Below are 15,587 nucleotides of genomic sequence, written 5' to 3' on the forward strand. Positions count from 1 at the left end.
TAACTAACTGAGCCACCTAGGTACCCGATATTTTTATACATTACAAAATGATCCCCACGATAAGTCTAGTGACCATCTTTCACCACACAAAGGTATTAAAATATTATTGACTATATTCCCTATGCTGTATATCATATCCCCATGACTTATTTATTTTATAACTGAAAGTTTAGGTACAGCATTTATAATAGTGAATGTTTGAAAACAATTGTAATGTTTTACAATTAGTGAATAGTTTAATAATTATGGTACATCTGTTTGAGAAAATGTTTTTTATCTAATAAAAGTCAAATTTATTTAATGTTTATTTATTTTTGAGAGAGAGAGACAGAGAGTGAGCAGGGGAGGGGCAGAGAGAGAGGGAAACACAGAGTCCGAAGCAGGCTCCAGGCTCTGAGCTGTCAGCATGGAGCCCAACGTGGAGGCCTGAACCCATGAGCTGAGAGATCATAACCTGAGCCTAAGCCGGATGCGTAACCGACTGAGCCATCCAGGCATCCCTAAAAGTCAAATTTATAAAGACATTGTAGTAGCATGGAAAATGATTATTTGGGCTTAGGGAGAAAAAGCAGGATATAAAATATAATGTGTGAAAAGACTGTGTCAAAAAAAAAAAAAAAAAAAAGGAATACGTGTGTCTAGAGAAAGGCAGGCAGGAAATACCCTGGAAGTAGCAGCGTCGTGTGGTATCATGGAAAGAAAAAACTCGGGTTGATGCCTTACAATACTTTTTTCATACCAGCCATTTGTCTGAGGCTGGTTTTCTCAGACATGACATTTGACATTTTTGGCCAACTAGTTGTTTGCCGTGGGGGCTGCCCTGTGCATTGTTGGAGGGTAAGCAACATCCCTGGCCTGTACCCACTAGATGTGAGCGGTACTTCACCTCACACATTGTGACAATAAAAAAGGTCTCCAAAAATTGTCAACTATCCCCTGGAAAGAGGAGGGGGCAAAACTACCCCCATTTGAGATCCAGTCATCTACGGGCCTAATCTTTGAGTTGATGTTTGCTCAGTGTGTACAGTTTCTGAGTAACACCTGTTTATTGTCCTTGGTCAACTAAGATGATCTACATGAGCACCTGGTTCAGGGCCCGGCTTTCCTCAGTGCTCACGGTTGATTTTGCTTTGGGCAGTAGAATGAAAGCTGAATCCTTCTCTTCTCCATATTCTAAAAGAACATGTAATACTATTATGATGAAACTCAATTTAGGAAAAACAATGGGATGAGAGGATTGTACAGGAGAGGAAGATGCTTTCCTCTGTCTTGTTTTTGCCAGTCTGAGGAGTTCTGACAAAAATGGTTTGTTTGGATCTGAAGTAGGAAAGAAAAACTCTTAAGTTCTTCTCTTCTTCACTGCAACTCCTCAGGAAATATATTCAGCCTTGTAAATAAACACGCTCTCCCCAACCCTGAAAGTCCAGCCCAGGAATTATTATTAGACCTTGTTCTTTCTCTGAATCAGAGCATCTGTGCAGCAATGACAACGTGATTTTAAAAACCAAGGTTAATTTCTCGTATATACACTTTTTTTTCTGGAAAGATACACAGGAAACGGGTGACATTGGTTGCCTCCATAAAGGAGAACTAGGTGGCAGACTTTTTACTGTGTGTGTACCCTTTCGAATCTTTGAATTTTGAACCATATTACCTGCTCGAAGGTTTTTTTTTTTTTTTTTTTTTTTTTAATTTTTTTTAATGTTTTATTTATTTCTAGGAGAGAGAGAGAGAGAGAGAGAGAGAGAGACAGCGTGAGCAGGGGAGGGTCAGAGAGAGAGGGAGACACAGAATCTGAAGCTTCAGGTTCTGAGCTGTCAGCACAGAGCCCAATGCGGGGCTCGAACCCACGAACCGTGAGATCATGACCTAAGCGAAAGTCGGACGCTTAACCCACTAAGCCACCCAGGCGCCCCTCGAAGGTTTTTTTAAAAGAATAATAGTGACCCAAGTGTCTGTTTCCCAGGCCTGAGCTCCTTGTGGCTTGAGAAACAAATAAATTAAGAGATGACAGGCTCAGAAGCATACCAGGCTCAGAAGAGATGACCAGGTCGTAGGTAAGAGTATCTTCTGGCAGGAAAAAGCTTAATTTTGAGAAACTCAGAAAGTAAATCTTTCACAGAAAAAATTTTTCTGAAGTTACAAAATATTATAATTATTTGAAGTGTGTGTGTGTGTGTTCTAATAAGCTGTATACATTTTTTATTTTTTATTATAAGTGTACAGTTGAGTAGTATTAACTATATTTACATTTGTTGTGTAACATATCCCTGGAATGTTTTTATCTTGCTAACTGAAACTCGAGACCCATCAAACAGGCCCCCTCTAACCCACCCCCAGCCCTTGGCAAACACAATTCTACTTTCGGCTTCTAGGAATTTCAGATGCCTCGCATGAACTGGAAGCCTACAGTATTTGTTCTTTTGTGACTGGCTTCTTTCAGTCAGTGTTGTGTCCTCTAGGTTCATCGATGTTGTAACATGTGACAGGATTTCCTTCTTTTTAAAGGCTGAATACTATTCCACTGGGTGTCTAAAGCACATTTTGTTTATCCATTCCTCTGTTGGTGGACATTTGGGTGTTTTGCACCTCTCGGCTATTGTGGATAATGCCGCAGTGCTCTTGGGTGTGCAAGTATCTCTCTTAAGACCCTGCTTTCAATTATTTTGGATATATGTACCGAGAAGTGGCATTGCTGGATCACATGGTAATTCCGTTTTTAGTATTTGGGGAACATCCATGCTGTCTTCGACAGCAGCCACACCACTTTACATTCCCACCATCAGTGTGGTAGGACTCCGATTTTTCCACCTCCTCGCCAACACTTGTTATTTTCTGTTGTTTTCGATGGTGACCATCCTAATGTGTATGATGTGAGATCTCATCATGGTTTTGGTTTGCAGTCCTCTATGATAAGAGGTGTTGATTAATGTTTTCATACACATGTTGGGCATTTGTAAACCTTCTTTGCAGAAAGGTCTCTTTAGGCCCTTGACCCATTTTTTTGCCCTTAGATTTTCTTTTCTTTTTTTTTTTTACTATATGCTGTTGAAGCAAGCACTCCCTTAGATTTCCTGATCTTTTTTTTTTTTCAGCTTTATTCTTGTATAAGTTATTTTTTGTGTGTGTGACAAATCCATTTTTTAGTTGGGTTGCTTATTTTTTTGTTGTTGAGTTTTAAGAGTTCTTTATATTTGGCTATTACCCCCTTATTAATATATAATTTCCAGTTATTTTCTCCCATTCTAAGGTTCCTTTTTACTCTGTTGATTGTTTCCTCTGATGTGCAGAAGTTTCTAAAAAGTTCTATCTGTCTGTCTCTGCTTTTCTTGCTTGTGCTTTTGGTGTCTTATCCAAAATCATTGTCAAATCCAATATCATAAAGCTTTTGTTTTGTTCTAGGAGTTTGATACTTTTAGGTCATTAGTCCAATTTTGAGTTAAGTTTTGCATATGGTATAAGGTAGGGGTCCAGCTTCATTCTTTTACATGTAGATATTCAATTTTCTCAGCACCATTTATTGAAGACATTGTCCTTTCTCTACTATGTCCCTTTTGGCACCCTAGTCAAAGATCATTTGACTGTACACATGAGGGTTTATTTCTTGGGTCTCTATTCTGTCCCTTTGGTTTGTATATCTGTCTTTATGTCAGTATAATATTATTTTGATTTCTATAGTTTTGTATTATATTTTGAAATCAAGAGTGTGGCGCCTCCAACTTTGGTCTTCTTTTTCAAGATTGTTTGGGCAATTTGGAGTCCCTTGAGTATTACTTGAATTACTTAAAACATGTTTATTTATTCATTTTATATATTTCATTACTTAAAAATAGTAATGAGGCGAACATGTTGGGGATGCCAAAGGTGTCCAGGATAGTATTCAAGTGGGTATTCTGTAAGTGATTTTATTCCAGATTTTATTCCCTCCTTCATGATAACCAGCTGCTCCTTTATTAAAACCAGGACTTAAGAACATCTCTAGCCATTTTACTCAGTGGATTATGTACTTCTTCTTTCAGATTCCCACAAAGTTAAAAGAGGCATTAAGAATTGCCAAAGAATGTATAGAAAAAAGACTAATTGAAGAACAGAAGCAGGTAAATTGCTAGTAGTCCCTTATTGTTTTTTCATCTTTCGGTGCCGTGGTCTTCACGGTGACTTACTTTTGACTGGTTGTTCATTCCATAGACATTTCTTGCGTCCTTGCTCTGAACTGGACTCCATGCTCAATGCTATGAGTCAGTCCTTCCCTCATGGTGCTCAGCCTATGGGGACAGCAAACACACCCGTTAAGGGTGGTCATGCTTTCTGGTTGGGGCAGGCAGGATAGTCGTGGGGCACTGTGGTCTTTGCTCTAAAAGTGCTGGGAGCCCCACTTATCTTCTGTAGAAGACGGGAAGGCAGGAAGGAACAGGGAGAAATCAAAAAGGTTTTCATCTCTGGCATACTCCTTTCCCAGACATCCAGACCCGAGCTTGGAGGCAGACAGGCTGAGCAAGGAAAGCTTTTCATCCAGATAATTTGATTTGGCAAAACATGTTAGAGATTTTCATTAATGTAGTACATACTTACTTTGTGGTGAATTGTGGTCTCTTAAAGATTCACCAGCATCGAAGACTGACAAGAGCTCAGTCTCATCATGGATCTGAAGAAGAGAGGAAAAAGAGAAAGATTTTAGCTCGAAAGGTAAGCCTGCTGTCTCCGAATTCTCTCTGTAGATTCTTGACTACATGTGAAGAAAGTTCTAGGTTAATAGTGCACGTTTGGTTAAAGACAAGATTTTGTGCTATGTCTCCTTGAAAGCTAAAACTAGTTCCAGATGACTGGTTTGCAGCTTTTAAAAAAGAGCCATATAATATCAGCAGAGAAATGGACCATATAGTTTCCTGGCTTGCTGGGCTGATTACAACCTAATGTAATTGGGGAGAATGACTGGCCTGAGAAAGTACACTCAGCATTCTTGGTTTTATTTTCCCCTTTGTTTGTGGCTTGTGGCTTCTTAACTGTATTAAGTTATGAGGTCGAATATGACCTTGTATGTAGCTAGTTTAACTTTGTGCCTGGAAAATATGTGTATTCTAACTCTCAGCTTCAGTGTATTTATTCTTTACTTTTTCCCATCTCTCTTTTATTTTTAAAGAAGTCAAAACGGTCTGCTGTTGAAAATAGTGAAGAGCATTCAGCAAAATACAGCAACTCCAATAATTCAGGTAACTGGTTAAAGATTATCATGAGGCCCGGACCCAAGAGTCAGGACTTGGAATCAAGTTTTTGGTTTCTGGTAGCCAGAGATTGGGCAGTGTAGGAAATAGAAGAACTTTGCCCTAGTGAAGGATTGTGACGACATTCACGGGCTCACAGGCCTCAAGTGCTAGACAAATCCTCCGAGGTTATGGGTTAACACAGCCCCATTAATGGTGAGACTTGATCAACCAACGGTGAGCATTAAGCCATGATTGGAAAACCAACCCAACTTAACAAGGCGAGGCCTCCTGTTTGTCAGTGTAACCTACACTAACAGAGACAACCCTGAATCCTGCCCTGTACTCTGGTGCCCACATGGTGGGAGGATGTGCCCTCGTATGTGGGTTAAGGAATGGACTCAACAGTGTTGGGGTGGGGGGGTGGGGGGCAAGAAGCATCCTTCCAGAAGGGCCGTGGTGGTATAGAGAGCACCATCCTGAACTGGCAGTCGTAGCCACCACTCCTGGCCGCCCCTTGCTCAGCCCTGCTGGCTTTGGGCCTTAACGTCTCCATCTTTGGAAATCAGAGCCAGATAAAATGACCCCTTGGAAACTACCAGTTCTTCCACCTTATGCACCTTTTGAACCTTTTTTTTCCTTCCACCTTATGCATCTGTGAGGTCGAGTTCCACATATGGAAAGAAAGGCTTCATCTGACCCCAGCCAGCTTCAGCTTAGCCTGGAGGGCCAAGGAAAGGGGAAGTTTTGTTAGGTCGAGGGATAGCTGCATATACTTTCAGGCAGGAAAGGGCGATGCAGGGAGACAGAAGCTGAAGATGTATGAGAGAATGGTAGGGGGGGCCGGAAGGCCAAGAGGTTAGCCTCAGGACCCCAGCTGTCAGTCTCTCCAGGAAGGAAGCCCATCCATCTCTTCTGGGATGCAGGAGCCAGGACGGCGGGGTGAAGAGCCAGAGGCATTCAAAAGTGGAAGGAAGGGAGGTCAGCAAGGGTGTTCCCAGCTCGTGCCTTCTCAGGTCTTCTCTGCACAGTCACTGAGGAGATGGCTGCCAGGAGGCACAGGACCTGAAGGCTGGACCAGCCGCAGCCAGAGATCACAGGCAGTGTGGAGGGGCTGGAAGTTGGAAGAGTTGGGCTGGGGGAAGATCACCCACTCCAGGAAGAGGGGAGAATGTGCTGACACCACTGCCTGCAGCGTTCAGCCACAGAAGGGAAGAGAGGCGGGAGGCCCCAGTGAGGCCGAAGGCCTACTTCTCAGGTGTAGCAGCTGCTGTGGCTGGCAGGTAATTCCAGAGCTGGAGGTCGCTTTTCTCCACGGTTGACACAGGGGACATTGGCCAGTCTCTCTCGTCATTAGGCTGAGACTCATGTCTCCAGCCAGCATGTCTGACAGACATTCTGTCCAGCAACTAATTCTTTCCAAGCAGAGAAAGCCTGGCTCGGTGTCCCCCACCTTCCCAAGGCCCCGCCTGCCTGCAAGGGTCTGGGCCAGATGCAGCCAGATGAGATTTCAAGGACTCCAAGACGCCGCATCCTCAAGGAGTTCAGGAAAGCCAAGTAGCATTTGGCGGAAATGTATACATTATCCCCAGACCCCACCGGAATTGCAAATTCAGTCTTTTCCCCTTTAAAATCTATGTTAGCACAACAAAGCAGTGGGAAGACAGGATGGGTTGGGTTTTGCCTCTATTTTCATTAAAATGCCTCTTATCTTTAACAGTGGTGAGAGCATATTGTGTGTGAATAGTGAAAAGCTACTTGGCTTGAGGGAGGTGCGGTTTAATTCAGACATTTTTCCTCACGCCCAGTGTCCATGCCAGGTCCAACCTGTCCTGTGGGCGGTAGGTGAGTTGACGGTTGGAGCTTCTCAGGGGCATGATCACAGCCCCCCCGTCCCCCCCCACTCCCCCACCGAGCCTCGGTTAACCCCTCCACAGGATTCTGTGGCAGGGGGCGGCCTTCGTGTTGCCACAGAAAGGCTTATGTAGGAGCCTCTATCTGCTCAGGCCAGGAGGATATTCTCTGGAGACTTCTGAGCAATGGGGAGATGCTGAGAACTTGAGAATATGGGGAATATGCATATTGTTTTAATGCATTTAAATAATGATATCTGCTGGATTTCAGCTAAGAAGAGGCCTGGGAGATCCACACCCTGAATAGGCTGACCCTACCTAATTGAATGTAGCTGCTGATAAAGCGGAACTTCTATCGAGAGAGAGCATTGCTAGGTGGTTGCTATGGGGAACTCTCACTTCCTTCAGAGAGGCCTCCACTGGACTGCTCTGTCCCTCTCTGTCCCCTGTACTGCTTGTGGCCACTGTCATTTGGCATTCATTATCAAGGACAGAGGCTGGGTCAGGAAAAGATGCTACAGCCAACTGCACAAGCCACCGACAGCTCAAAGTTGGTTTCAACCAGGCAGGGTGTGGGTAGCAATGGGGGCAAGCAGCCTTTAGTGGCCTGATGAGGAAGCATACTCTGCACTGCAGTGATAGCCACTGGGTCTAGTCTCTGAATTCCCTGTCACCCCTCCCCTTTTACCATAAGGCCCACCTACTAAGCCACGTGCAGATTCTCTGGCAATGGTGGGTAGCTCAGGCCAGATTCTAAGTATTCATCTTGGTCCCCATGAAGGTTTCGCTGTTTTCTCTTAGCAGGATCTGGGGCCAGCTCACCTCTCACATCCCCGTCATCACCGACTCCACCCTCTACAGCAGGTAAGTGATGGAGGCAAAGTAACCCGCTGGCATTCTCTCGCCCGGCAGGAGGAGGACCAGGGCCCTTTGTCTTCCTGCCTGGGCGCACGCGTGTCAGGGGTCAGGCAGTTCCAGCCTCCTCCAGAGAAAGCAGTGGGATTGTGAACTGGAAGAGCTGAGGGTCTAGATTTCCAAATTCAGACTTCACAGGGAGAGGAATAGTTGGTTTCAGAGGCAGTAGCCAGCCTCTGCTTCCAGCCTGCTCTCTTGCAGAAAAGCCTCACGCAGGGCTCCTCAGATCGGAGCTTGCCTCAGGACATGCTGAGCTGAACAGAACGGTTGCTCCGCTGCCCAGGGGCCGTGTCCTCCCAGAGCCCTCTCCCCGGGGAGCCCAGGACAATGTCTGTGCTGTCACGGAGCAGAACTGGTGACATGCCCAGGTGTGGGAGTGACATAACCACCGAGCTTCTGATTTCCTGATAACCGTTGGTGCTCTGTTCTGCTCTGTAACACGTTTACTCATGGGAATATTTTTCCTGTGGCCTTTGTTTTGTCTTTGTGAATTAAATCAGATTACGGTGGGTTTTGTTTGAAAAATGTAGAAAGAATTTATCTTGGGGACTATTTATAAAAATAATCTCCAATTTCGTGGAATAGCCTCATGATGCCCTTTTCCTCTTTCCTTTTTGAACTAATATCTCTTTCCTGACCACTTTGCTAGTCTCCTAAACACACATTGGGATACCAGTAGTATTTCTATTCACTTCCTAAAGGAACCAGATGTTGTAGATGTCAGAGGAGCTCGTTCTGCCATTCAGAGCTTGTCAGCTATGCATGGGAGAGTTGCTGCAGCTGTCTGAAGGGAGGGTCATTGCCTGGGCTTCATTTATGAGTTGACAGTTCCATATTCATCAAGGATTAAGGCAGCACCCAGGAGTAGTCAAAAGCATTACTCATCTGCTCTCAAATGCTTCTAATTGACCTTCTAGGAAAATGACAAGCAAGCATAAAGGGAATTGTTTGTACAGCTTACTTCTGGCTGGTGGGTCTCTCCTCTTGCTGGCTGAAGATAGTTATTGGTGGCTTGCTGTGGAATGCTCTGGGCCAGGACCTGTTTTGAGGAGCCAGGTACCTGGCTCATTGGAATGATCATTCTTTTCCCTGGCTGACTTTGTCAGCAGATTTTGTAAGAAAGCCCCCAAAGATTGACCAAGGGAGAATCTAGTCTTCTGTGTCTTGTATAGGGGTGACTTATAGAAGCTTGTCAGAAATTTCTGGAGCTCCACTGCCCAGATCATGTTGAGCCATTTTCTGGAAGAAAGGATATTAATTTCATACCCCTTAGACATTTGAAGGAAATCGGAGAGGAAGAATAGTGAGAATCCATAAATCTGTTAACATACAAGGTGACTCTTTAATCATACAGAACATCTACTGTGTGCATTAGGTGTGGTCCTGGGAAGTTAACTGCAGTTCTCATTTTTAAATGCCTTGGGGAATTCTCCATCTATTTGGATTTTTTTTTTTTTTTTACTGAATCCTCTGATTTACCTGTGTTTTGAACGGGAGCTATGTCATACCGTAGCAGCTTTGCATCAGACGAGGGAATTTTCAGAATGAGAGAAGTAAAAGGGGGAATTTTTGGTAATGAGGGTCAATACTGGAAAAACCTTGAGGTGAGTAGGAGCGGTAGGGGGTGGTGGATTTTGATCATACCTATTCTGAAAGGGAGTTGTGAGGATTGAGAGGGAAAACATGTGAGGCTCCAAGCACAAAGCCTGGCACAAGTGATAAGTTCCCAGAAAATATTGGCTCCTTCTTTCCTTGATCTCCTTTAACATTTTATTGATGAAATCAGCGACTCAGCCCTAAAGACTGTACTCTGACCTCTGCTGGGCATTTATTGTAATGCAGCTCTTAAATATGAGAACTAGCCTCTGCCTGTCAACCCAGCATTTCTGACCCTGAACAGTGAATTTATTCATTCAGTTATTCATGATGCGTTTAGTGAGAGGCTGAAATGTGCTGGGCACTGTGGTTGGCCCTGGCTTACAGGGATGAATAGACAGGGCCCTAGCTCAGGTGGAGTCACATTTCCAGGGTCCCTCAAGAGCCCCACAATGATAGACATAATTAAGCAAATGCTTTCCTTGAGGTGCAACCATGGTAATTTTTTTTTTACCCAATATTTCCCCTCCTTCAATAGAGTCTCCCCCTGAAAATCTAGTCCTCCAGCAAGCGAGCAGCATTCCAAACTTCCGTTCTGTGCGAGGCATGTGGGAGCCACAAGCATGTAGTAGCTCCGTGCTACTGTGCCCATGGCTGGTACGCGGTAAATCCTTGTTGCTGGATTTGCTTGGGCTTGCTCTGCCTTTAGGGCCTCTGCTTGGTGAGAGCAGACCCCTAGCCGAGGGGTGGCATCTTCTGTCTGGTCAGCCCCCTACTTAGACCAGCCTCACCTTCCAGGACAGGAGGCCAGCCTTCTCCAGTGGGCTCATCTTTCTCGCCTCTCTGCATGCTGGATATCTTCTTGCTGGAATCACATGTACTTCAATTTATGGCTTTACTAATGTAGTGGTTAAAAAAAAAGGTGTCCTTATCGCGGAACCAAGTCAAGAATAGGTCTTCTAGCTTTATGATCAAATTCACTTTTTTCAAGAAGGGAAGGAAAAATCTTCACTTTCAAGGGCTAGTATTAGAAAATATTCTTGCTCAAGGTAGTATCTCAAAACACAGCTCAATCTGGGAGCCCCTTGGGAACTATACTGCGGGCCAGGGAACCTAAACTCAAGGATGAACACTTGCTAGTTCTGGGACCGTGGACCAGACTGTTGGCTTCCCTGTGCTTCAGGTGTTCCCGTGTGTCAGTGGGGATAATAGCAGTACCTGCCTATGGGAGTTATTACAAGGATTTCCTGTGTGTGGTGTTGGAACAACACCGGGCGTATAATAAGCCCTCGGTACACTGTTCCTTACTGGGAGGCCTTGGATGAGTCACTTTCCATGTCCAGGTATCGTTTACCTCCTCTGTCAAAGGTGAAAAAGGCGGGAATTAGGAAGAGACCATCTCACAGTCCCTTCTTTTTTTTTTTTTTTTTTTAATGTTTTATTTCTAAGAGAGAGAGAGACAGCGTGAGCAGGGGAGGGTCAGAGAGAGAGGGAGTCACAGATTGAAACAGGCTCCAGGCTCTGAGCCGGCAGTCAGCACAGAGCCCGACGCGGGGCTCGAACCCACGAACTGCGAGATCATGACCTAAGTGAAAGTCGGACGCTTAACCGACTAAGCCACCCAGGCGCCCCACTCACAGTCCCTTCTAATCAAGCATAGTATAAATCCACCGGGGATCCTATTTGCTCAACAAGTCAGCGTAGGCAAGTTCAGTTAGACCACGTTGCCTTCCTTTCTGAAAGGATCATGTTAAGCACATTTGTGACAGCTTAGGGTATTCTTAAGCCCTGTTACTTTTAGTATGGGGCAGAAGTGACAGATGTTTCTAAGTGAAGGGGTGTCACCCTCATGAGCTCTTTCCAGCAATTGTGTAAGTGTAGGGCCTCTCACATTTCTTACTGCACCTCCCTGCCAGGGAGCCTCTTGAGAAATGTGTCCCTGAGTTTGGTGGTGACTCTATTGGGAGGGGTGGGATTCTCTAAAACTCCTGTGCTGGATCCTTATATTTTCAGTGAGAACATTCCTTTCTTTTCTGCTAAAGGTTATGCTCCCTACCTCTGGACAGTTACTCTTTCAAGAGCTTTAAAATTCATTATCCTTTTTCATGATAAATACCATCAACTCATGTTTACACTCTGTATTCATAGAAATGAGTGAGTGGTTTAGGAGATCCCAATCTCCACACACAGGTTTGGGAAAGCTAATAAATAAAGCAGGAGACCCTACATTATTGTTGCTTGTAATAATCGTATCTAACATATTATAGGCACTTATTTTGTGCTAGGCACCGTTCTAAGTGATTTACAAAACAGCCGTTGTTTTATTTAATCCTCACAAATACCTTCCTATCCAATGAGAGTAGTCTTTACTGTAGCTCCATTTTAAAGACACAGAAGCAGAGGCTCTAGTGAGGTAACGGACTTTGACCAAGGTCACACAAGTGGGGGTGCTACAGCCAGAATTCGAACTTGCTTCTGTCTTTGCTCTTTTACCCCCCACCAGTTTTCATCAGGTGTCTGTTTTCTTGGGCGCGCTGCAGGGTGTGTGCTATTAAATACTGACTGGTGGTGGGAAAAGAGCCCTGAAAGTGGAGTTGGAAAACCGTGGGCGTGGGTCTACCACTTCCCAGCTGTGACTTTGGACAAGTAATTTCCAGTCTTTGAAGATGTCTTTTAAAGGAATTTCCTGGTCTGTATTAGGGAATGTGCAAAAACAAAGCTTTATAAGCAGTAAAGTACTGCCAAGCCGAAGCTATAAATGCCCTGCAAGAGAATTCTAGCCCTTCTTACTTGCAGCTTGTAATTTAAAGCAATAATTTTGAAGAGAGAGCCAGCAATTTATAGAAAACTCAGTGTGTAAGAAGGAATGGAGAGGGAGAAGCTTCATATCTGGAGATCTGGAGGAGGGAAAGCAGAGCCTTATGGGCACAGAGTGACCAGAAGCTTGAATAATAGGAAGGATGGTGAAGAATAAATAAGGCACAAAAAAGAGATATATTTATTTAGACTGTTTGAGTTTCCAGAATTTGTCTAGCCAGGTCAAAGTCTGAAACCCAGTCTAGGCTCAGAATCCATGTCTCTGACCATAAGATTTGCCCCTTTTTCTAAAGACCTGCGCATACACACAGCAGTTGCCATCTTTGGGATGAAGAGTATGCTGGCTCTGCTCTCCCATTCTCTTACAGCCTCCACCCCCACTTATAAGCCCTGTAAGCTCCTCCCTTGAGCCCTGGGCTGGTTCCGGTGCAGGTGGCACAGGGCAACTTCCCCGGCGTCCTCCCAGAGCTGTCCCACACAAGTGGTCCGAGTGGTCCGTCCGCCCAGCCCCTCATGGGCCTCACGCCCAGCCCCTCATGGGCCTCACGTCTCCGCGCCTCCCCAGACAAAGGGATTTTCTTCTGGGCAGGAGGGCCCACTGGTTCATCAGGAACTCTGGGGTTCGCTGTCAGGGAAAGCATTATCCTGCACATTTCACCTGGAATCTAGTCAGTTAAAAGGAAAACAAGAACAGCGTTCACCTTGCTTTTTTTCTTTTTAATGGTTTTGTAGCTCTGAGTAAGCAAATGCCACTCACTGACCAATTCAGCCTCTAGAGCCCAGAGGCCTTTGGGGAGGGGCCTCTCGTCCCCGCCCCAGGGCCCACCTTAGACCTTCCCTGTGCTCCCGCTCTTCCCAACTTTATTAAAAGACAGGTCTCCGTTTTAGACTATAGAAGGCCCGATTGGAAAAAAGTGATAGACTTCTTGATAAGCTGTCCTTATTTAGCAGTAGAACTAATCACATTTCTAGTACCCATTCCACTTGCGGGGGGCGGGGGGGGGGAGGTGGGGGTGAAACCTTCATAGGTCTTCTGAAGTGATTGTTGTACTTGTAAATGAAAATAGCACCTAAATGGCTCAGAAAAACAGAAAAAAAGAGTACGAAGAGGAAAAGGACTCTCTGGTTACTCTGTTAGCATGTTTGCCATGTTCTAAAAGAGTCACAATCATGCTTACAAACTAGTACATTTTGCAGTTAAATATAGCCTCGTTTGGCAGTGAGAATAATCAGCATGTGATTCAAACTAATATTTTACTGTCTCTTACTATTTGATTAAATGACACTAAAATCTGAATAATGACTTGTGTCCCTCTCTCTCCCCCTCTCTCTCTGTCTCTGTCTTTGCTGTTTTCAGTAGAGCATGCACCATTTTGAACGTGAATTTTCGGTAAAGTAAGCTATACTGATTTCTCTAACTTTAAAGATGCTCTGTTTCTGGATATGAAATGGGACCCAGTGCATCTAGATCACTGAAGTGATGAACAAATGGGAAAGCAGATTCGAGATTATTTCCTTCTCTGAATGTTTAAATGAAATACAGCATCTTTAAAAAGCACCCAAGTGACTTCATTATTCATTTCATTTTTGCACTGACCTTCAAAATCTTCATTTCCTCTCTGATGATAGATTTAAAATGCAGCCCTAAAATCTAAAAATCAACCGCATGGTGTTTTGGTATATTTTAATTTTGGAAAGCAGGGTCCCAAAGGCCTTGTACAGTAAAAATATTGGTTATCACCCTGCGGAAGGGAAAGAGTGTTAGCTGGTTGAATTCTTGGTTACAGAAAGACAACTCACTGACTTTTATAACTGGCAGTAGGGAAAACGGTTCCCTTTTAAGCATCCCTAATAATTCCTGAGTTGAGACGTGAGTGCAGCCTCCTCATCGATCTGAGGCAGTGGCTGAGAGCTGGGGGCTGCCTCTTTCCAGGGTATCAGTGCTGTCTTTTCCCTCCGAGGGTAGCCAGCAGGTCTGGTGTCAGTCTGGTGTTGGTCTGCTGGCCACGTGGCCTCCCTGCTTCTATTCGTGGCCCACCGAGGAATTCAGACCTACAAAGACCTGTAGACTGCCCACTGCTAAAACTGGCCCCAAAGAAAGGGGACCCCCAGGCGACCTTTCCACAAGGCTGGCGAGGAGGTTTCTGGCAAGGCATTCCTCCCTAGATCTAACATATGCTCTTCCTGCAATGGTCCCTGGACTGTTCCAGGGCCTCTGCTGGATTGCCGGGTTCCCATTAGTTTGGTGGATAGGATTCTGCGGGGGGATGGAGTTAGAGTAGTTGGCTTTTGGGTTTTTTTGCCCAAGAGTAGGTAAGGTGGGAGATAACTGGGTATAATTATAGACCAGTTGTTTTGGAGCATCCCTCATCTGGGTTTTTGCAGGCCAGAATTTTTCAAAGCTCGGTGAATTCAGTTAGCAACCAATCTAACATGGAATCTGCCTGGGCTTGTCTATGGTCTGGGTAAAGGCTACCAGTTACCTCGTGGTGGGGAGGAGCTCTTTCACATTTGAGGAGTCGGTGGCATTCAGGTATTAGGCAGTTGTTCCCAGGTTTGCCACAGGCCAAATAGCCAGCTCTGAATTTGGCCCTTATTAAGACCACTAATTGTTAGAATACGTTAGAGCTTAAGCCCCTACAAACCTTTAAAAGAAACTTGTGGACTATAAAGAAGGCAAAAAGGAAACGCCAGAATCCCCTGGTGGGGCCTGTAGTCAGAGACTGAGTCCTCGGTCTGTGTTCCTGCTTCCTCCACTGTTGGCCTTCTGACTCCCAGACCTCCTCCCCACTTCCCGAGTGTTCTGGGCTGGCAGGTTGAGGTCTGGCCTTGTCCTGATTGTACACATCAAGATCTCCCCTGGCTGCTGCAGCCCCGTGAAGAAAAGTGGGCCTCGTGGGACATCAGGCCCTTTGGCACTGGTCTGGCCCTCCTTGACCCTGCTCTTTACCCTTGGATGAAAAGGTCATTTGCTTTACAAGCACAGGTTAGTCTGTGGCACTTGGGACTCTGTATTTATGTTACCTACATATCCAGAGAGATTCATTTAAAGCCCTAAGAATCTCAGCCTTTCCTTGGAAAATGAAGATCCATGTACTGAACATCTCCCCCACCTCCCAAACTCTGAGGTAGTGAATTTGCACTTCTAACTTTGAGTGTCTCGTGATGAAGCCAAAGTCAAGGGTTGGCTCCTTGTGAAGACCAG

At 44.9% G+C, this 15,587-nt stretch overlaps 1 protein-coding gene across 8 annotated transcripts in view; it reads left to right on the forward strand.

Annotated features, from left to right (window-relative positions):
• The window catches only part of PXK (PX domain containing serine/threonine kinase like), a 79,318-nt gene that overhangs the window by 60,378 nt on the left and 3,353 nt on the right, over nt 1-15,587 (forward strand). For 2 of the 8 annotated variants that reach the window (XM_039242401.1, XM_039242407.1), the window contains exons 14-17: nt 4,020-4,097; nt 4,600-4,686; nt 5,141-5,210; nt 7,856-7,918. In XM_039242401.1, coding sequence (XP_039098332.1) covers nt 4,020-4,097; nt 4,600-4,686; nt 5,141-5,210; nt 7,856-7,918 — 298 coding nt within the window. Of the gene's footprint in view, nt 1-4,019; nt 4,098-4,599; nt 4,687-5,140; nt 5,211-7,855; nt 7,919-13,739; nt 13,778-15,587 lie in introns of all 8 variants that reach the window. The other 6 variants (XM_039242402.1, XM_039242408.1, XM_039242404.1 and 3 more) reach the window with 5 other exon arrangements.

The sequence above is a fragment of the Hyaena hyaena genome, unplaced genomic scaffold (genome assembly GCF_003009895.1).
Source record: "Hyaena hyaena isolate Hyena2069 unplaced genomic scaffold, ASM300989v1 scaffold_212, whole genome shotgun sequence".
NCBI lineage: Eukaryota > Metazoa > Chordata > Mammalia > Carnivora > Hyaenidae > Hyaena > Hyaena hyaena.